Source organism: Lipomyces doorenjongii, assembly GCF_038497915.1.
Source record: "Lipomyces doorenjongii strain NRRL Y-27504 unplaced genomic scaffold V1508scaffold_47, whole genome shotgun sequence".
NCBI lineage: Eukaryota > Fungi > Ascomycota > Lipomycetes > Lipomycetales > Lipomycetaceae > Lipomyces > Lipomyces doorenjongii.
The window spans coordinates 1-17,449 of record NW_027118114.1 but is presented as its reverse complement, the minus strand read 5'-3'; the positions used below and the strand labels follow the sequence as shown (position 1 = coordinate 17,449).

The following is a 17,449-nucleotide window of genomic DNA, read 5'->3' as shown; positions in this document are numbered from 1 at the left end:
GTACCTGCGAATGGTAATCAAAGTGTTACTTCTACCTAAACCAACAAAAAGTCTAGCCAAAATACTATAAATCGTGCATTCTCCTTTTCCAAACATTAAATTCGTTCCTTTATTAGTACCCGTACATGCAACTGGAAAGTTCAGGCTTCCGCCGCCGGCATATGCTCGACTCCCATGAACCTCATTCCCCGCTGCAGTATTTTTAACTGCTGATCAATGTCTTCCTCGCGCCAGTGACGCTCTACCGCTACCAGACACCGGCGACTGCAAAAGATATACTCGAGGACGACCTTGCGCAATGCCAACACCTCCTTCCGGTACCGTTTCGGCGGCTGCGGTTGCTCATCCAAAACACTCAGCACCGGCTTCTGACATTCGCCGCATAAATCTGGCGGTAGCAGTCGTGGGAAAAGATGTGATGGAATGTATGACAGTATCGACTTCGGAGACGCCACCACGTCCATCTCCGACAGTGCAACCGACTTCAATACAACGCGAAGGGTTGTCTCTTTTAACGACGCGGGTCCACCCAGCCATGTAATGCTTGGAGTAATAGGAACACGAGCTGGTACGGTTGAATCTTCGTCACTCTCGACGTCATCTCGTCTTGCATCCATGCAATACACGAAATCAGTTAACATCAACTCAGAAAAGTCGGGCATCAAGACATCATCAACCAATAACTGCTGCAAATTCAAGTTTAGAATCTGATTTGGAAGTGCTACCAACAGATTCCCTCGTATGTCTAGACTCTTCAATTGCTTGAGCTGGGCTATCTGTGGTGGCAAGCGTTCCAAACCGCATCCTAGTCTAAGAGTCGTGATGTGTGAAAAGTACTCGAAAAAACTCGGTGGAAGTTGAGATATATGGGTATAAGATTTTGATGATTTTCGAGATAAGACTGCGATAGATGACTTGTTTGATTTGCTACTTTGGTAAAGCTTATCTCTTCTTGACTGTGGGTCGCCATCGGCGGTGAAGTAGTTTAGCGGCAACCGCAAAACGTCGCTCTCGGTGGGCTGCGGTCGCGGCGGTCGGTAGTTATCATGCCACCCGCGAGACTGGTGCTGTGGAAGCATTTTTGAACGCAAATAGTCTCTAGTTTGTCACCAAAGTCGCCGTTGACAAAGGCCGCAGATCGATCTTCTGCCCTATGAATCGCGACTCATGTCGCCTATAGTGGAGTATTAAGTGGCAGTACTGACAGACTAGGAGTGAAATCGTTAGCATTACAAATACTTATACATCATGATATCTGTTCTTGATATATCGCCAGACCGAGGCTGCTGAATGGGCCGATGACGGGGTGAGCGCTAGGTGCGTCGTTTAACACCGCCGCATCATTTGCATGTCACATGATGGCTAACAAATATATCCTGCGCTCTTTTTTGAGATGAACGGACTTGTCAATCTACAGTCAGTAGTCAGTATCCGCATAATTTATAGATTGCGAAATATAACTGTTCACTCATTCTAATGCTTTCGATTGGAAGTTCATCGTAACATTTGTCATTTACAAACTCGATTGTGATCGGGAGGTCATCGTAATATTGATATATTTACAAACTTAATTGTGAGAGATATGCAGAAGTTAAATGCATAAGTATAGGAAAGAATTAGTGCTCCACCGCGTTTTTATAGATTGTCGCGCAATAGGCCATTTATCGAAGTTCAACCCCGAACTTTTTCTTCAAACTGTCTCGGATACTATCCTGCAAAACATTGATTTCGTCGTTTTGTAAGGTCCTAAAGAAAATTGTCAACATAATATTAAAGACGCTTGCATCACTGCTCATACCTCTCCATTGATTGGAATAGGACTCTATAACAAAGGCTGTTTCGCTTGGTATTGGGATGAGTGAACTTGTCAATCTACAGTCGGCAGTAAGTATCCACGTAATTTATAGCTCGATAGTGACCATACCAATTTAACACTCTCAACCAAATCAACGGCGGCTTCACGAACGATATCCATAAGGTCATTATCATGGAACTCCTCTGGACTCGTGCCCTCCTTAAGCCAAAACGCAAAGTCTCTGTAAGTGCCAGGGTACTTTGAGAAGGGCTTGAAAGTGGTCACAACACCCGAAGTAAACTGTTCCACAAACCGCGGATCCTCAGACCAAAACAGTCGGATGTCGGGGATGCCAAACAGGACCATGGCCAATCTCTCAAGGCCTAGACCAAAGGCCCAGCCAACACGTTCGGGGTATCCAGCCCGATCAAAGACACGCTGCTGAGTGACCCCGCAGCCAAACAATTCCAGCCAGTCGCCTTGCCAGTAAACTTCCATTTCCCAGCTAGGCGACGTAAAGGGAAAAGTAGCATCAATCCATCGGATCTGCAAAGGCTCCTTCGGCGCTGATGGATCGCCCACCACGATGTTCTCAAAGATGTCACCAACCACCATCTCCAATGTGCGTTTCAGATGATTTGTGACGGCAATGCAGACTTCTGGATGCTGTCCATCCTGCTTTGGGTTACAATCATGAAAAGGCAGAGTGTCATCGATAATCTTAATCTCGCTCACGGGAATCTTAGCCGCGTCCTCGTTAATTTTGGCAACAAGTTCTTCGACTGATGACGTTCCTTGAGGAGACCACCACCGACCGCCTTCCATCTGATGAAACGCAGGATAATGCGTTTTATCGATTTCGTCTCTTCTGTAAACGTCTGCTGCAATTAAAAACCCAGGCGTAGGATGATGCCTGAAACTTTCTACCTGGTGCGCGGAAGTATGAGTTCGCAGAACCTTGTGTTTGTTCAGATAGTAAGTATCCGTCTTGCTCCGACTGACATGATCAGACGTTATATTCAGAGACTCAAAATTTTCATACACAGAAACTCTAGGGTTCGGAAAATTCGCTCTTGTATATTCGTGTTCCGGGAACTTTGAAAAGATGATATCTGTGAGGATGCTGAGTGGATGAGCAGGATTGCTGAGCAATTTCCTGTGGGTTAATTTTTCAATTGTTGACGTTATATTCGTCCATTCGTCCGTAGTTGATCTGTCTTCCTTGTTGGCTTCTTGGTGCCGTGGTAGTGCCGAGTTGGTCAGTTGCCGAGTCGATATGTGGAACCCTCGGGCGCGCCCAGTTTGACGACAACAGCTCCAATTTATCCGCATTAAAACGAATCTCTCGTTAACTATATATTCTGCAGTTCAATTGTAATTGTTCACTTGTAGTTATGGACCTGTATAAACGCTCTCAAAATGCTGCAGACAGTGTGTTTATCAGCCGTTACCGTTGAACGTTTGTTGAAATTGCGGTGAGAGCAAACAAAGTTTTATAACCCGAAAATCGTCAACCTTGCGTAAATATATCCAGTTTCAGCGGCAGTTCACCAACAAACCACCCAATGGATTCTTTGCGATCATTATTGGGTACATTGCGCAGGAGCAGTATGTTAAATATTTCTATAAAATAATAGGTGTTATTCTAACTTCAGTGGTAAACAGCTTTGGGTAAATCCTCCGTCTCTGCAGTGTTATCGCAAGTCAGACATGGACACCAATATGGTAAGTACTAGTCTAGTCTATGACTATTATAGGGATTTAGGTCACTGATATAGTTGTCTTGAAAAGCTCCGCGATACGCTTTACAACGGAAACAATTCAAAGGACGAGTCCCTATAAGAACCGGAGGCTCAATAAAGGGCACAACACTAGAATTTGGCAATTACGGTCTTCGATTACGATCCGCTGGCGTCCGTATTTCGGCGTCCCAAATGAAAGAAGCTGAGAATGTCATGATGAGAATCATTCGACCACTGCCAGGCGTTCAATTGTATCCGAGGTTGTCAACCAATATCGCCGTCTGCACAAAGGGTAACGAGGTATGAATTGTGCGAGGTGCTACTATAAAAAAGCGATGTAGTTGCTAATAATTTGTAGACTCGCATGGGTAAAGGCAAGGGTCCATTTGACTATTGGGCTGTCCGCGTCCCTACTGGGCGAATTCTTCTTGAAATTGGCGGCGAATTACACGAACAGGTTGCCAGAGAAGCCCTCAGACTGGCTGCGTCAAAATTACCAGGTATGCAATTTGTGTAATCAACTTTGTTGGGCTTCTTCACATATTGTCTGTGATAGCTCTGACATTTTCTAGGCATTTACGAATATGTGTCGAAGAAATCAGAGGTCCCCGTACTAGGATTTGAAAAGGCCGAGCCTTGCCCGGCCGAGAATGCGTTTGAGAAGTTGGCAAAGAACCCGTCAAAGGACTATAAAGTTCGGGAGTTGAGCAGGTCACCGAACTTTACGACTTATAGACGATAAATTTGTAATGTACTTGAGCGTTCTCATGTAGTATATACGATGATTTTGTTATCTTAAATAACGTTTCTATTACTCGCGAATTATTCAAAGAGACAAATCCTTTTCTGTCACATGTCCATATCCACGTCTAGCATGCCTGACATATAGCTGTTGGAATTAGTAGTTGATGCGGAAACTCACACGTCGCAGACTTACCGTTCTAAAATTCGCATGAATTTAGCCACAAAGGCCTCCAAATGAAATATAACTTTGCTGCCTTGATGTAGACGATGCTCCTTATTGAGTAGTTGTTAGTTGGCATTCTGACCGCAATTAAACGAATGAAACATACATAGAATGCTGCCCAGTAGACAACTTCAGGCTTCAGTTCTGTATCCACACGCTCTAACAATTTGAACAACAAAGTCTACATGTTGGTGAGCAATTGTAGTGGTTGGGAACACATTAATGGTTACCTTCAATATAACTTCTGCAGGAATACAATGTGACAGAAGATCATAGAATTTCGTGCGGGCCTTCAATATCCTTGTTTATATGTTAGAGAATATCCAGAAGCTCTCCATTACTCCACCACCCTCTCACAAGAAAAAACATACCCAGGAGCATTACGCTCTTGAATGATAACATCCACGATACCATTAACGACAACCTCCCAGTCCGGCGTAGGAATTACTGTGGTGTCAGAGAGTTTGTCGCTTAAGGGGCTATTAGCTCTTACTTTCGCAAATGTATGCCGAATGCGAAGACTTACTTTTGTGAATAAAGTGCCTCGAGTGTCAGAAGTGCTTTCCGCAAATTCCGTCCGCTCTCTCGCGCAATGCGCTCGGATACCCGTGGTGGCACTGCAAATCTCTCTTTTTTGGCGACCTGAGACAGTATGTCTTGAATGTCGGTATGGGATGGTGCAGCGACGCGCACAAGCAAAGTGCGGGAACGAATCGGTGAAATAATGTTGGATGTTGAGTTTGCTAATAGTATTAAACGCAAATTAGGTGAATATTTCTCCATTGTGCGACGAAGAGCGGCTTGGGCATCGCGTGTGAGTGAATCAGCTTCATTGATGATGACCACTAAACAGATTCACTTAGTGTGCGGAAGCTCTCCGTATAAAGCAAGCTATGAAATACCTTTAAATCGTTGCTTGGCGGATAAGTCGACCTGCTGCGTCTGGGCGACTTCCTTCAACAAGTCTTGAATAATTATTCGGTCATTGTTTCCCATATCACTAAAAAGCCACGTTAATCATCGTCTCACAGTCAATATGGATAAAATCTCACCTAGGTGTAATCTCCATATGGTACACGCTGGACACGACATTAAACTCCAATTTCCTACTGGACGAAGTCTGAAACACACGTGAATCGATTTTGATCTTATTCACTCCTGGACCATATAATTCTCTCAGAGTTGCTATAATACGAGTCTTTTTTCCTGCTCCTGATGGCCCGTAGACGAGTAGATGTGGAAAGTCGCCAGTTGTTGCCTATGAATGTCAGCAACGATCCACACGCGTTGACGTCTTCGATGTAGCTTACCAGCGAAGATAGACGATCGGAGAGGTCCTGGTGGTAGGATAGTTGCTCTAAAGACTTTGGTCGATACTTGTCCACCCAGAGAGACATGACGCAGGCAAATTTCTTATTGATTTAGTTCCGCGGATGGCTGTTCGATTGTTGAATTTGGTCGATCGAGACGCGCCGGCTTCACATCTGGAAGTCGCGTGTTATTTTATCGTGCGGCTCAACGACAGGTTATCAAGGGGCTCGTGTAAGTTCTCTTGTGGGGCCCAGATGCCGGAGACATATACGGACGGTTAAACATAATAATATAGTGGCCTGTTTATGTCTTCGTGATTGAGAATAGGTACAAAAAGAACTACGGATCGGATATTGCGTGCTTCCACTGATATCTTCCACTGATAGCCTTGACGAGTGAAGTGTGCGACAAGCGGAGCGAAGCTGAGAGGATAAGCCGCGTGCCAGACATCATTATTGCCATCCCGAAAAATTTCCAGAACGTGACGCCTCAAGCAGGTTTAAACGGCACTTTTGAAAATCAGCCAGCCATTAAGATTTGGATCCACGTCCTCAGTTTCTTGCTTGTGCATGACTTCTTAGGTGAGGTTAAGTATTTGTCCTGTAATTTTGCATTGTACTTATGTGCGCTCGAAGATCCACCTTCATTATGCTTCAACGAACATTTGGAACCACTTTCCGTCAGACTGGCCGACGGATAGTTGCTTCTGCTCCGCGAGCTACATCGACCACCCTAATACGTCGTTCCCCTGTTTCTACTCCATCGCCTGCGACTGCTACCTCCAGCGTCTCTTTCCGCCGTTTCTATGCCACGAAGCCTGAATCTGAACCAGTGCAATCATCAACGGCAGAGGTAGATGCAGAGGCAGAGTCAGAGCTTTCAGAAGTCGAGAAGAAAATCCAAGAGTTGGAGACTTCGCTAGCGAGTAAGGAAAAAGATATCGCTGATCTCAAAGACAAGTACCTACGACAAGTTGCCGATTTCAGAAACCTGCAGGAGACAACAAAGCGTGAGATTCAGAACTCGAAAGATTACGCGATTCAGAAGTTTGCACGAGACCTATTGGATTCAGTTGATAACCTCGAGCGGGCACTTGCCAATGTTCCAGAAGAGCAGCGGACACAGGAGCAGGAAAGCGAGACTGATCGAGCACTGATTTCGCTGTATGATGGCGTCAGAATGACGCAGCAGGTATTAGAGCATACACTGAAGCACCATGGATTAGAAAAGATTGATCCGCTAGGCGAGAAGTTCGATCCTCATAGACACGAAGCAACGTTTGAAGTGGCGCAGCCAGACAAGGAGCCAGGTACAGTTTTCTTCGTTCAGCAAACTGGATTTACTCTTAACAACCGCGTTTTGAGAGCTGCGAAAGTTGGTGTGGTCAAGGAAGAATGAGCGAGATTTGAGATGTCTCTGCCGACAAAGTGGGGAAGCGGCGGTTACTTATTGTTGTGGCATTTACGCGATATCACCAGAACATAGTACGCATGAATTTTTGCATACATTTGTATGTATAGGTGTTGTACATAAGCTCTACTCTGTAATAATTATTGTTATCATGAAGAGCTTAGTTCTGAACGGACTAGGCGGCGAACCCCTCTCAGATCACCGGGTGTTGATCGATGCCGCGGACTAAAGTACTGAGGTATCCATTACCATATTATTCAGTCATACTCTGGAATCGTCAACTGTATGTATTCTGGCCGTTGATTATCAGAACTGTTCGTAAAGCATTCGAGTCCAGACATAGATCTCCAACGGCCATCATGCATATATCTATTAGTTATAGAACCCAACGATATTTTGATGAGTAGTGTATGTCAGTTTTCGAATTTCTGGTCGAATCGATCGCGGTCATAAAGAAGGGTTGCAAAATCCACTTGATGACTCATTATGTTAATCATCATGGGATGCACGTGACTTGAAGAAGACGGCGCGGCTCATTTAATCTATTTCCAAAAAATGGGCCGAGAGAGTATCGCGACGGAGTTTATTGCGTGTCAACAGCCACAGGCTCGGGCCATCTCTGGTGGTGAGGATCAATTAAGTTGAATAGGCGATTCGTGTGGAGCTGGTTTTATTCAGCAAGGAAGTGCTGCGCTCACGATTCACCACACAAACCTCTAAGCAACGACCGATAATAACGACTAGCACTAGCCTCTTTCTACTTCTATATGCCTAAGAACATCGTATACGTTTAATCATGTCTTCCGACATTCTAGAAGCACAATGCGCACCATTACCATCATTGTTGTCGACGGCGAAACCAACGTGCTCATCACCAGCGCACATTGAAAGACGCGGAGCCACCTCAAAGCTGACTCTGGAATCATCGCGTTCGCCGTCATTAGTCTCGCCGATCCCTGCATCAAATACTCTTGTGTTTACCGGCCTGTTAGGATCTGACGACTTTGATTCTGATCACCTCTTGCGACTCCGAGTCCTGGTAGAATCTGCAACTAGTGGCTCACTCATTCACTGGGGTCCTGTCCCAAGCTTCGGAAGAATATTCGCGGTGCTCAAATCTGCAGGTGACGCACTGGAAGTTCGAAGGAAGTTGGACGGGATCATCTACGGCAGTGCAAGTTCCAGAATTCGTATATACTTCGCAGAAAATACGCCAATAGAGCCACTGCTCTCGAAGACTCGCAAAGGCCCTATGAGCGAAATCGAACGACAGAGAGACACAGTACATCTTCAGTTACCTGATCCGGGCAGGTTGTTCTTGATATCTCCTCCGCCATCACCACCTGTTGGCTGGGAATCTCAGTTGGAGACTCCTCCGAATACTAATATTGGGTTCCCGGCAGACATACTGAACGATGCCTTGACAAACTTAGTGAGAGAAGGACCCGAAAATCATAGCCACGATTTAGAAAGTCCACTGTCATTACGCCGAATATTGCAAAGTGATCTAGAAGGAGCGTGTGGAGCAAAGTTTGAGCTTTATAGTGACGTGTCGAGCGGCGCATCATCACCGAGGTCCCCGTCCCTTGTCATAATGCCGCCTGACGATTCTGATGGAAAGCCAGGTATTATCGTGAGTGACTTTTGTACTGATACGTTTGCAACTGTCGGATCTAAGGGTGTCATCTCTGCTAGAACCGAGCGACCCCCAATACATGCTTAGGATTATATTGATTTGCTGCATTTCGAGGGATTTCTTAATGGTTGAGCAATTTCGTTACATATTTGGCTTACTTGATTTACTTGATTACTTGGAAATATTGGATGATTTGATCATCGGATTGTTTCTGTTCGTTGGCATGGGGCCGCTGTGGAGTAACAAGGCTATATTTTAAGAGTTAAGGATGAATGAGACCCTTCTCTATATTGGAGCTGACGATCGTGAACACCATGCAAAGCAAATGAACCTGTGGTTTGTAACTGAGTATAGTACAGCAGTGACAAGGAGGTCGTTGCAAAACCCAATATCAACTTTTATATACAGAATGCATTTCAATCCTTCCCATCGTATTTTGTCCAGCAAACTACGATTTGATGATGGAAGACCGGTTCAGTGCCTCAATCAGTTCGGGACGATTAACAAGTCCGCTCATTGCCTCCTTATATGTAGCCCACTTACGTATTCTCCTTTCGCTTTCCGGCCACTTATCCAATTCCTTCTCAATTTCCATTTCAAAAAAGTAATACTCAGCACGAGGAGGAACGATTCCACCTCCAGCAACATCCGCCACGAATACCTTGGGTGGCCGAGGGTCATCAATGACTCCCAGAGGTCTCGATATACGCCCAATTATTCCACCCTCCTCCCAGGCTTCTCGCATTGCCGCATCCTCCGGCATAGGTTCATCAGTCTCGAATCCACCTTTTGGAAGCACAAACTTGTCCTGCCTCGCAGTTGACGAAACTAATAGAACTTTGGTCTTGTCGGGACTTAGTGCAACTACACCTGCCACTAATCGAGCCCCTGACGGTGCGTATCCTGCATCATCGAAGTAATGTCAGAGTGGAAACAATTTCATTGCTCAACTTTCCTGAAGCATACGCTGCATTTCTCTTCCCTCGCGGGCGACCATAGAGCGCGCGATAGTTGGCGTCGACATTACTTGCCGCTGTCTAAGAAGCCCACTGCGAGTGGATGAAACGTTCACAGGATCGCAAACCCTCTCCAAGAATCGAGAATGAGCTTCTTCTTCTAATTCTAATATCCGGACTGAAGGGTAATGCCGAGACAGTATCTGAGAGCTTTTGCTAAAGTGGAGTAGCAATTTGGATCTATAATCGCGCACACTATGTAGTAGTCACAGTGTTGTATGCATCGGTAAAACCACTAGCAACTACAGCTAAATCGCAAACACGTTCAGGTCTACTCGGGATGGTATGCGAAAGTCCAATAGGCACCAAGCCCCAGATTTCCACAGATCAAACGACATCTACTCGGGGCAGTACCATACCCTTTCATCGTGTTCGACTAGTTTCGAAACCAGCCTATCACCGTTTGTCCTATGTCCCAAATTGTTAAAAATTTCACCGCAGCAGGTGAAATTTGGCCTAGCCGTAAATACACATCTGCATTTACAGCTGTAACTGCAGAATGTGGTCACGGAACACAACATTGCGAACTGCGAGCTTTGACGGCTGATTCTGCCGCACATCTATTAGTTTCGTCTCCATATCAGCACATTTCTCTATCGCAACGAATATGGCGTTAGATCACTCTAAGATTGCCGCCGATGCATTGAAGGAGAGTCTTGAACAGGCGAAGAGCAAGGGACTCGTCGAAGATGAGGATGTCTACGACAAAGTCTCGGGGCATCTTGATAGTTGGACTAAGGCTCATGAGGACAGCTCTTTGAAGAGCACTACTGGGGGTAAGTGATTTGGTGAATATATATAAGTTCGAAGTTCGTAGAAAGATTTCAAATACAATTGACAATTATTGAACGCTATTGCACTCGGTTATTTGACGGAACGAGTTCATAGATAAGCTTGTGCCAGCTGGCTAACGTCGGATATTATAGCCATCTCTTTTCCCGGTTCTCCCACAAGATACGATCCTCGGTATGTTCGTGGAATTTGAAAGACGCTTGTAATATCACTGTTGATGAATATTCCCGTTATTAACAAGTTCTTAGATTTCCTAACCAGAACCAGACTGCCCACTGCTGGTAAGCTATCTGCAACCTAGCAGCCGATCACATCACTCATGTGCATAGAAACCGCTCATCTAACAATTTGCAGGCAAAGCTATGTCGACTACTTCAAGTGCATCAACGCCAAGGGCGAGGGCTTCAAGCCATGCCAGCAGTTCCGAAGAGGATACCTCCTGTTGTGTCCACAGAGCTGGGTCGAGAAGTGGGATGAGCAGAGGGGTGAGCTCCGGGCAAGTGCCGTTAGACTAGAGGTCGTGATGAGCTAATAATTTGTTAAATATATAGAGGCGGGCAACTTTGTCGGCGATCTTTCTCCATAGACGGATATTGCGGACTACAGGTTTGGGTCGGGTATGTACGACACGACGGGAAAGTATGACTGCTAGGATTATTGTCGTCATGTGACTGTATGAACATAGAAATATTGTACATTCACATATGTGACTATAATAACATAAGACTATGTTTGAATTGAGCATGTGTAAAAATATCTTCCAAAATTGTCGACCGTATGGCTCTGTGACCTCGGCTCTTATATCGCTTGCCGTTAGACATTACGTACTTCCCTTATTAACCGTGATTTGGTAGCTTATTTTCTAGATTATAATGATCCACTCAAACTGTAATAGGAAGTAGGGTCTCGAATCCTTTACTAATAAGACTCCTACTAGAACATTACTATAAGCACTGCTTTTTCGAGTTGTTATTCTTCGTTACCCGGCTTTGTTCGCGTCGTTGACGACGCGTCGCTGCTCCATTCATGCTGGCCCAATGATGATCGTACTGCCGTCAGGGGTGCAGCATTAGCTCTCTAATTCGCGATCTATCGGGTTTCTCATTAGTTAAAACAACTTTGGACCATTGGTGGATTGTTGTGTTATCAACGATTGGAAGGATTTCCAGTGCTAAGTTTTACTGAGCATCAAAGATTCGGAACGGATTGTATACATTGTTATCGACAGTGAATTGATCAGAACAACAGCAGTTACAAATATTGGACTTGGATTCCAGGAAAGCCAGCGTCAAGACAAATGGATATTCGCAAGTTTTTCGGTGGTAGTAGCCAACCACTTAGTAGCTCCCCGCAGGTATTATCCGGCAATATTTTGGGCTCATTTATACTTATCTGTTGCGTATTTAGAAATTCAACAAGAGTACTTTATCACCATCGAAGTCTTCCACCAACGAGGCAACGCTTTTGAAACTTTCTCAAAAGAAGTCAACAAGTAAGCCAGATAGGTTATAAGCTACTGCGGTAGTAGTACTGACCGAATTCAGAGTCGGACGATGACTTTATCGATGACAGCAGTGATGTAGAAGTTGTCTCTACTAAGTATGTCTTCTGAACTTGAGCCAATTATAAATTCCCTTTTTTTTGATTACTGATTATGGTATAGGTCGCGGAAACGAACATCAAAGGGACCTAGGTGTGTTTAGCATAACCGTAATCTATGCTTCGGCTAATAACTGCTAGAATGTCGCCCTCCAAGCGACCAAAGCAAGCCAAAGACAAAGGCGAAGAGGAAGAAGGAATAGATGTGTCATCATATTTTGGCTCGTCACAAGCAAACGACGTCAAACGGTCGGCAACATCGACAGCCTCCTCCCGGTCAAGAAAACCACTACTACGGAAGGCGGCTGCGGCGTCAAATACGAAAAAGAAAGACGATGATAACTCAGAATATGGATCTCTCAGTGTTGACGACGATGAACTCGACATGGCCATGAGCCAATCACAAGGCGAAAGTCAATCCCGATCCAACTCCGCGAACAGTCCATCAAAGTCAGCTAGCTACAAGCGAGTAGCGGCGGCCGAGGCCGAGGGCAATTTCAAGCCTGTCGCCAGTTCATCGCCAAAGAAATCCAAGTCTGCAAAAGGAACAGCAAAGGCAACAGCAACAACAGAAGATTCCACAAGAAATGAAGATATGCAAAGTATATTGGATACTGTTCCAAAGATTGAACTTCCTCCCACAACAGGAGACAAGAAGAAGTACGAACGACGCTGATTTACGATAAATTACAGTGCTGACACTACTCAGATTCAATTACCAGGAATATAAAGCACGTCAGGCGGCTGTCAATCAACCCACTGGTGGCCAGGTCGAGTTACCTGTAGGACAGGAAAACTGTCTTGCTGGCTTGACCTTTGTCTTTACCGGAATCTTAAACACGCTGCCCAGGGATGAGGGCGTTGATTTGGTTAAGAGATACGGAGGGTATGTATAATGATAATCCATTATGCTCATTTTAACACTGTCGATAGGCGAGTCACAAGTGCGCCTTCTAGAAATACATCATATATAGTCCTGGGGCAGGAAGCCGGTGCCAAGAAGTTGGAGACAATAAAGAAACTTAATATTCCTACAGTAGATGAGGAGGGTCTGTACAAAATGATACGCGAGTTGCCGGCTAATGGTGGATCAACTGCAGCTGGTAAAGCCGCGGCTGCGAAGGTTGCAGCAGAAGAAAAGAAAATTAAAGAAATGGCCAAATCTATGGGTATTCCTGAACTGAAACCATCGTCATCAACATCTTCATGTGCCAACGGGACTCCAGTAAGAACATTGTTATGGACTGATAAATATGCACCTACTAGTTTGAAGGATATTTGTGGGAATAAAGGTCTGGTTGCTAAACTACAAGATTGGCTTTCAAAATGGGACAGTAATCTAAGAGCCGGGTTTAAGAAACCAGGGCCAGATGGAAGTGGTCTATATAGAGCTGTCATAATAACAGGGCCGCCTGGTATTGGTAAGACGACCGCTGCTCATCTCGTCGCAAAATCAGCTGGCTATGATATCATCGAAACCAATGCCAGCGACGCTAGAAGTAAGAATGTCGTCGCAGTATGTTCGTCTACGTTGCATTCGCTATGACTGAGGTCTCTGATTGCTTATTGTTTAGGAAACGTTTAATGGTGTCTTGGACAATACTTCACTTAGGGGTTACTTTGGCACTAAGGATAGCAATGTGGAAGCCTCGAAGAAAAAAATTGTGCTTGTTATGGATGAAGTGGACGGCATGTCGGCCGGCGATAGGGGCGGTGTCGGCCAGATGGTGACGGTCTGCAAGACCACACATGTACGTTGAGAGCAAGCGGCAAGTGCATGATTAGAGTTACTAATAATTTGATAGATACCTGTGATTTTGATTTGTAACGATTACAGTTTGCCCAAGATGAGACCATTCGATAAAGTTACATTTACGTTAGCATTCAGACGTCCAGATGCTGCGGCAATTCGATCTCGTATTTTATCAATTGCGTATAGAGAAGGCCTGAAAATTCCTACGCCGGTTATAGATCAGCTTGTGCAAGGCTCTCACTCTGATATTCGGCAAATTATCAACTTGCTATCAACTTTTCGAGTATCTGGGACAGAGATGGACTTTGATCAGGGGAAAGCGATGTCAAGAGCTTGGGAAAAGCATATTGTCATGAAGCCTTTTGATATCGCTGCGCAGCTTCTTGGTGGATCATTATTCTCAGCCAATAGTAGAAGTACATTAAATGAGAAGCTTGAGCTGTACTTTAATGATCACGACTTCACGCCTCTGATGATTCAAGAGAATTACTTGCGAACAAGGCCACAGCTTGCTCGGAGTTATACTCCTGGTGCAGAGTACAATTTGAAGTCTCTGGAACTTATGGACAAGGCGGCGTCGTCGATATCAGATGGCGACCTTTGCGACAGAATGATTCACGGGTCTCAGCAGCAGTGGAGTTTGATGCCACTCCATGGAATTCTCTCGACAGTTCGGCCAGCCGCATACGCCAGCGGTGCGGGAGCTGGCGGCGAGCGGTATCAGTTCACGAGCTGGCTGGGTCAATTTTCTAAAGGAAACAAGCTTATGCGTTATCTTCAGGAAATTCAATCCCATGCTCGTCTACGGATATCTGGCGATCGTTATGAAGTTCGACTCCAGTACATGAGCGCGTTCTTCGATCATCTTTATACTCCTATTGCGACCAACGGAGTTGAAGGTGTTTCAAAACTTATTGACTTCATGGATAGCTATTATATGACTAAAGAAGATTTTGACGCCATACTGGAGCTGGGCGTGGGGCCTCAGAATGGCGAGGAGTTATGGAAGAAAATTCCAACGGCGACAAAGACAGCGTTTACAAGAAAATATAACGCCATGGACCATCCAGTTCCGTTCATTAGAGCCAGTGCCATAGGGGATCCTAAGAAGGAAAGGGCGAAGAAAGAAATTCCCGACATTGAGGAGGCATTGGATGACGTTATTGGTGATGACGCGGAAGATGAGCCAGAGAATGGCAAGGAAGACGAAGAGTCAATTGATGATCTTGCCAAGGATAAATACATACAAAGGCCGTCCAAAGCGGCAGTTAAGCAGGCGAAGGGTAAGGCAACTTCTGCACGGGGTAAAAAATCGGCGAAGTAATATGGCATGACGTGTCAACTTATATGGTTTTTGGTTATACTAAGTTTTACTTTTCGTTGTGGCATTTACTTGGATTGACCTGTACCATCCTAATTGTCTATAACACAATATTGTTTATAGAACATATGCACTTTATTACACAAACTTTTCTGCCTCTACATGCCGAAATTTTGCTGCGCCCAGTCGGGCAAGTTTGTCTGATACTCCCATCCTTCGATTTTTGATCCATATCTAAATTGGATTCTGTTAGCACCAAGAGTCCATCTTACTTCTATTTGCAGTACGTACTTCTGTGCGTGCAGCCATAACTCCAAATCATTCAGGCCAGGGTCAGAGTACAATTCCGTGTCGCAAATTTCACATTTCTCGCCGGAAAGTTTCTCACCCTGAGCTTTCTTACTGTGCTGTATGATCTCTTCGTACGCAACACTCTGTGCTTCTTCGTACTTGCCCATGCGTGCCAGTCTCACGACAATATCGTCGTCATCGCCCGATCCACCTTTTCCCAGATCTGGACCAAAGACTCGACGATTTGCGTATATAGGGTCATTGGCAATCGGATGACCGAGATATTGGAGATGCACTCGAATCTGATGGGTGCGTCCTGTTAGAGGGCGACCTAAGTATCAACGTTAACTGGACTTCTGTAATAGTCGACACAATAGGCTACATACAACGAACGACGCTGGTTTTCCCGTTATAGGATAGTCGGGTAAATATAGTGGTGGCCGGCTTACCATCCAGTTTCACCCTATTCAGCCCAAGTTTGGGGTGGACAGTGACGACGGGCATGTCACATGAGACTTCTTGTACTGGAAACTCCCCTACTACACGCGCCACATACTCCTTCAAAACTGTTCTCTCGCGAAGTCGGGCACCCATAAGTTGAGCGGCCTTGGCCGTCCGAGCCATGAACATGATACCAGATGTCAATCGATCTAGCCTGTGGCATGCTGTGCAAATTGGTCAGCGCCATAATACATAATGCGGAATAGATACTACTTACGATGCACATATAATCCCAACTCGTGTTTCATGATCTCGGTGACAGTGTTAAATCGATATCTGCCTGTCGGATGTACAGGAATTCCGGAAGGTTTGTCAATAGCAATAATGTCTTCATCTTGAAATACAATTTCAATTGACTTTGCAGGCACTGGAGGCTCATGCCTATGAATTCGATGACTTATCCGATCGCCGTTCCGTACTATGGTATCAAGACCGGCCAATTTGCTATTGATGGTGACCAAGCCTGATGCCAACGCATGTTTCTAGTCGTTGATATCAGCCAACTTTCTCTTACGAACGAGGCACACTCGAGACATACGTAGTATTCTTCGTCCCTATCACGGAATTCAGTCACAAATATGTCCAAAATATTGCGGTCCCTCCAGCGCTCCTTGCAGTAAGTTAAGTAGGTGAAATAATATGGCGGCACTTTTCTCAGTCCGTCTGCCACCATATACTTTGCACCTTGTGCAACTTCGTCGTGAATCGTGACAATTTTAAATGAGTCATTTTCAGCTGCACCTGTGGTTTCTCCTAGTATGTCCGCTAAAGTCGACTGTCGAGAATCAAGAATCTGCCTGCGCACTCGAAATCCGCCACTGTCGTACCGTCGAACATGGCTCGGAAAAGAGGGACGGGGCGATACATCTTGTTGCTGTATCTCATCTGTATTTAGACTTACATGTGCTTCGCGATTTCGTCTATCCGTCTTCGCTTGAGCAATCGTTGTCGTCGCGGCAGTGCAGGGATCCTGCTCTGTAGCGGACACCAACAATACAGCTGAAAGCGTCGCCATCGGTCGTGCCGCTACCGGGTATACCTTGTAATTTCGCAACAACAAGGTGGCCGGAATATATTAAGTTCACCGAAACAAAATTGAGTCGAGGAACTATCGGTGATATATATAAGCGTTGGTTTGAAATTTTCAATGGGTGAGGTCTCCTGAAGTTCGATGTGTCCCGCCAAGCAACCCTAAACCGCTCTGCACCATTCTATTGCACTTGGTGATTATACGTTAGTCCCGACAATGGTGCATAACCCTAACCCCAATAACTATGGAATTCATACCTATGGTTGACATTTTCGGCCAACCGAA

The 17,449-nt window shown here is 45.2% G+C and overlaps 10 protein-coding genes across 10 annotated transcripts; 5 read left to right on the top strand and 5 right to left on the bottom strand.

The window, feature by feature from the left end:
- Nucleotides 1-4: 4 nt before the first annotated feature.
- Nucleotides 5-1,332, bottom strand: V1508DRAFT_422036 (uncharacterized protein). Its single transcript, XM_066940960.1, has one exon. The coding sequence runs from the start codon at nucleotides 1,077-1,079 to the stop codon at nucleotides 141-143; it is 939 nt and encodes a 312-aa protein (XP_066794287.1). The 5' UTR covers nucleotides 1,080-1,332; the 3' UTR covers nucleotides 5-140.
- Nucleotides 1,333-3,321, bottom strand: V1508DRAFT_422034 (uncharacterized protein). The gene is made up of 3 exons (XM_066940959.1): nucleotides 1,925-3,321; nucleotides 1,799-1,872; nucleotides 1,333-1,746 (listed from the first exon to the last, which is right to left on the bottom strand). The coding sequence occupies exons 1-3, from the start codon at nucleotides 3,125-3,127 to the stop codon at nucleotides 1,662-1,664; spliced, it is 1,362 nt and encodes a 453-aa protein (XP_066794286.1). The 5' UTR covers nucleotides 3,128-3,321; the 3' UTR covers nucleotides 1,333-1,661.
- On the top strand, nucleotides 3,296-4,358 carry V1508DRAFT_422032 (mitochondrial 54S ribosomal protein uL16m). Its single transcript, XM_066940958.1, has 5 exons — nucleotides 3,296-3,403; nucleotides 3,461-3,520; nucleotides 3,587-3,837; nucleotides 3,896-4,037; nucleotides 4,110-4,358. The coding sequence occupies exons 1-5, from the start codon at nucleotides 3,361-3,363 to the stop codon at nucleotides 4,277-4,279; spliced, it is 666 nt and encodes a 221-aa protein (XP_066794285.1). The 5' UTR covers nucleotides 3,296-3,360; the 3' UTR covers nucleotides 4,280-4,358.
- On the bottom strand, nucleotides 4,284-6,222 carry V1508DRAFT_422031 (P-loop containing nucleoside triphosphate hydrolase protein). Its single transcript, XM_066940957.1, has 9 exons — nucleotides 5,815-6,222; nucleotides 5,557-5,762; nucleotides 5,407-5,504; nucleotides 5,031-5,349; nucleotides 4,876-4,974; nucleotides 4,735-4,804; nucleotides 4,611-4,685; nucleotides 4,475-4,554; nucleotides 4,284-4,426 (listed from the first exon to the last, which is right to left on the bottom strand). The coding sequence occupies exons 1-9, from the start codon at nucleotides 5,899-5,901 to the stop codon at nucleotides 4,387-4,389; spliced, it is 1,074 nt and encodes a 357-aa protein (XP_066794284.1). The 5' UTR covers nucleotides 5,902-6,222; the 3' UTR covers nucleotides 4,284-4,386.
- On the top strand, nucleotides 6,078-7,382 carry V1508DRAFT_422028 (GrpE-domain-containing protein). The gene is made up of 3 exons (XM_066940956.1): nucleotides 6,078-6,142; nucleotides 6,202-6,396; nucleotides 6,451-7,382. Exon 3 carries the CDS (start codon nucleotides 6,464-6,466, stop codon nucleotides 7,211-7,213), a length of 750 nt encoding a protein of 249 aa, XP_066794283.1. The 5' UTR covers nucleotides 6,078-6,142; nucleotides 6,202-6,396; nucleotides 6,451-6,463; the 3' UTR covers nucleotides 7,214-7,382.
- Nucleotides 7,383-7,740: 358 nt separating this feature from the next.
- On the top strand, nucleotides 7,741-9,272 carry V1508DRAFT_422023 (Calcipressin-domain-containing protein). The gene has a single exon (XM_066940955.1). It carries the CDS (start codon nucleotides 8,022-8,024, stop codon nucleotides 8,946-8,948), a length of 927 nt encoding a protein of 308 aa, XP_066794282.1. The 5' UTR covers nucleotides 7,741-8,021; the 3' UTR covers nucleotides 8,949-9,272.
- V1508DRAFT_389701 (NUDIX hydrolase domain-like protein) lies at nucleotides 9,108-10,182 on the bottom strand. The gene is made up of 2 exons (XM_066937897.1): nucleotides 9,828-10,182; nucleotides 9,108-9,764 (listed from the first exon to the last, which is right to left on the bottom strand). Exons 1-2 carry the CDS (start codon nucleotides 9,883-9,885, stop codon nucleotides 9,310-9,312), a joined length of 513 nt encoding a protein of 170 aa, XP_066794281.1. The 5' UTR covers nucleotides 9,886-10,182; the 3' UTR covers nucleotides 9,108-9,309.
- Nucleotides 10,183-10,363: 181 nt separating this feature from the next.
- On the top strand, nucleotides 10,364-11,521 carry V1508DRAFT_422019 (cytochrome c oxidase, subunit VIb). The gene is made up of 5 exons (XM_066940954.1): nucleotides 10,364-10,653; nucleotides 10,804-10,843; nucleotides 10,918-10,950; nucleotides 11,024-11,154; nucleotides 11,221-11,521. The coding sequence occupies exons 1-5, from the start codon at nucleotides 10,485-10,487 to the stop codon at nucleotides 11,253-11,255; spliced, it is 408 nt and encodes a 135-aa protein (XP_066794280.1). The 5' UTR covers nucleotides 10,364-10,484; the 3' UTR covers nucleotides 11,256-11,521.
- Nucleotides 11,522-12,653: 1,132 nt separating this feature from the next.
- On the top strand, nucleotides 12,654-15,345 carry V1508DRAFT_405575 (replication factor RFC1 C terminal domain-containing protein; the record flags this gene model as incomplete). Its single annotated transcript, XM_066938706.1, has 5 exons — nucleotides 12,654-12,928; nucleotides 12,978-13,154; nucleotides 13,202-13,784; nucleotides 13,843-14,019; nucleotides 14,074-15,345. The coding sequence occupies 5 exons, from the start codon at nucleotides 12,654-12,656 to the stop codon at nucleotides 15,343-15,345; spliced, it is 2,484 nt and encodes an 827-aa protein (XP_066794279.1).
- A 55-nt stretch (nucleotides 15,346-15,400) lies between these two features.
- Nucleotides 15,401-17,266, bottom strand: V1508DRAFT_422009 (pseudouridine synthase). The gene is made up of 5 exons (XM_066940953.1): nucleotides 16,673-17,266; nucleotides 16,352-16,616; nucleotides 16,020-16,298; nucleotides 15,634-15,964; nucleotides 15,401-15,576 (listed from the first exon to the last, which is right to left on the bottom strand). The coding sequence occupies exons 1-5, from the start codon at nucleotides 17,147-17,149 to the stop codon at nucleotides 15,501-15,503; spliced, it is 1,428 nt and encodes a 475-aa protein (XP_066794278.1). The 5' UTR covers nucleotides 17,150-17,266; the 3' UTR covers nucleotides 15,401-15,500.
- Nucleotides 17,267-17,449: the final 183 nt, after the last annotated feature.

Excerpts from the sequence above, each read along its gene's own strand:
- V1508DRAFT_422034 (XM_066940959.1), bottom strand. The coding sequence starts at position 3,127 with ATGCGGATAAATTGGAGCTGTTGTCGTCAAACTGGGCGCGCCCGAGGG. Across the intron at positions 1,873-1,924 it reads TGGTTGAGAGTGTTAAATTG|ATTGACAAGTTCACTCATCC; the intron begins GTATGGTCACTA and ends TGCCGACTGTAG. Across the intron at positions 1,747-1,798 it reads CTATTCCAATCAATGGAGAG|GACCTTACAAAACGACGAAA; the intron begins GTATGAGCAGTG and ends AATTTTCTTTAG.
- V1508DRAFT_389701 (XM_066937897.1), bottom strand. The coding sequence starts at position 9,885 with ATGTCGACGCCAACTATCGCGCGCTCTATGGTCGCCCGCGAGGGAAGA. Across the intron at positions 9,765-9,827 it reads CGAGGGAAGAGAAATGCAGC|GATACGCACCGTCAGGGGCT; the intron begins GTATGCTTCAGG and ends TCGATGATGCAG.
- V1508DRAFT_422023 (XM_066940955.1), top strand. The coding sequence starts at position 8,022 with ATGTCTTCCGACATTCTAGAAGCACAATGCGCACCATTACCATCATTG.
- V1508DRAFT_422032 (XM_066940958.1), top strand. The coding sequence starts at position 3,361 with ATGGATTCTTTGCGATCATTATTGGGTACATTGCGCAGGAGCA. Across the intron at positions 3,404-3,460 it reads GGGTACATTGCGCAGGAGCA|CTTTGGGTAAATCCTCCGTC; the intron begins GTATGTTAAATA and ends AGTGGTAAACAG. Across the intron at positions 3,838-3,895 it reads TCTGCACAAAGGGTAACGAG|ACTCGCATGGGTAAAGGCAA; the intron begins GTATGAATTGTG and ends AATAATTTGTAG.
- V1508DRAFT_422036 (XM_066940960.1), bottom strand. The coding sequence starts at position 1,079 with ATGCTTCCACAGCACCAGTCTCGCGGGTGGCATGATAACTACCGACCG.
- V1508DRAFT_422009 (XM_066940953.1), bottom strand. The coding sequence starts at position 17,149 with ATGGCGACGCTTTCAGCTGTATTGTTGGTGTCCGCTACAGAGCAGGAT. Across the intron at positions 15,965-16,019 it reads GAAAACCAGCGTCGTTCGTT|GTCGCCCTCTAACAGGACGC; the intron begins GTATGTAGCCTA and ends GTTGATACTTAG. Across the intron at positions 15,577-15,633 it reads TTATGGCTGCACGCACAGAA|ATATGGATCAAAAATCGAAG; the intron begins GTACGTACTGCA and ends AATCCAATTTAG.
- V1508DRAFT_422019 (XM_066940954.1), top strand. The coding sequence starts at position 10,485 with ATGGCGTTAGATCACTCTAAGATTGCCGCCGATGCATTGAAGGAGAGT. Across the intron at positions 10,951-11,023 it reads AACCAGACTGCCCACTGCTG|GCAAAGCTATGTCGACTACT; the intron begins GTAAGCTATCTG and ends AACAATTTGCAG. Across the intron at positions 11,155-11,220 it reads GAAGTGGGATGAGCAGAGGG|AGGCGGGCAACTTTGTCGGC; the intron begins GTGAGCTCCGGG and ends TTAAATATATAG.
- V1508DRAFT_422031 (XM_066940957.1), bottom strand. The coding sequence starts at position 5,901 with ATGTCTCTCTGGGTGGACAAGTATCGACCAAAGTCTTTAGAGCAACTA. Across the intron at positions 5,763-5,814 it reads CCGATCGTCTATCTTCGCTG|GCAACAACTGGCGACTTTCC; the intron begins GTAAGCTACATC and ends TGACATTCATAG. Across the intron at positions 5,350-5,406 it reads CGCCAAGCAACGATTTAAAG|TGGTCATCATCAATGAAGCT; the intron begins GTATTTCATAGC and ends GAATCTGTTTAG.
- V1508DRAFT_422028 (XM_066940956.1), top strand. The coding sequence starts at position 6,464 with ATGCTTCAACGAACATTTGGAACCACTTTCCGTCAGACTGGCCGACGG.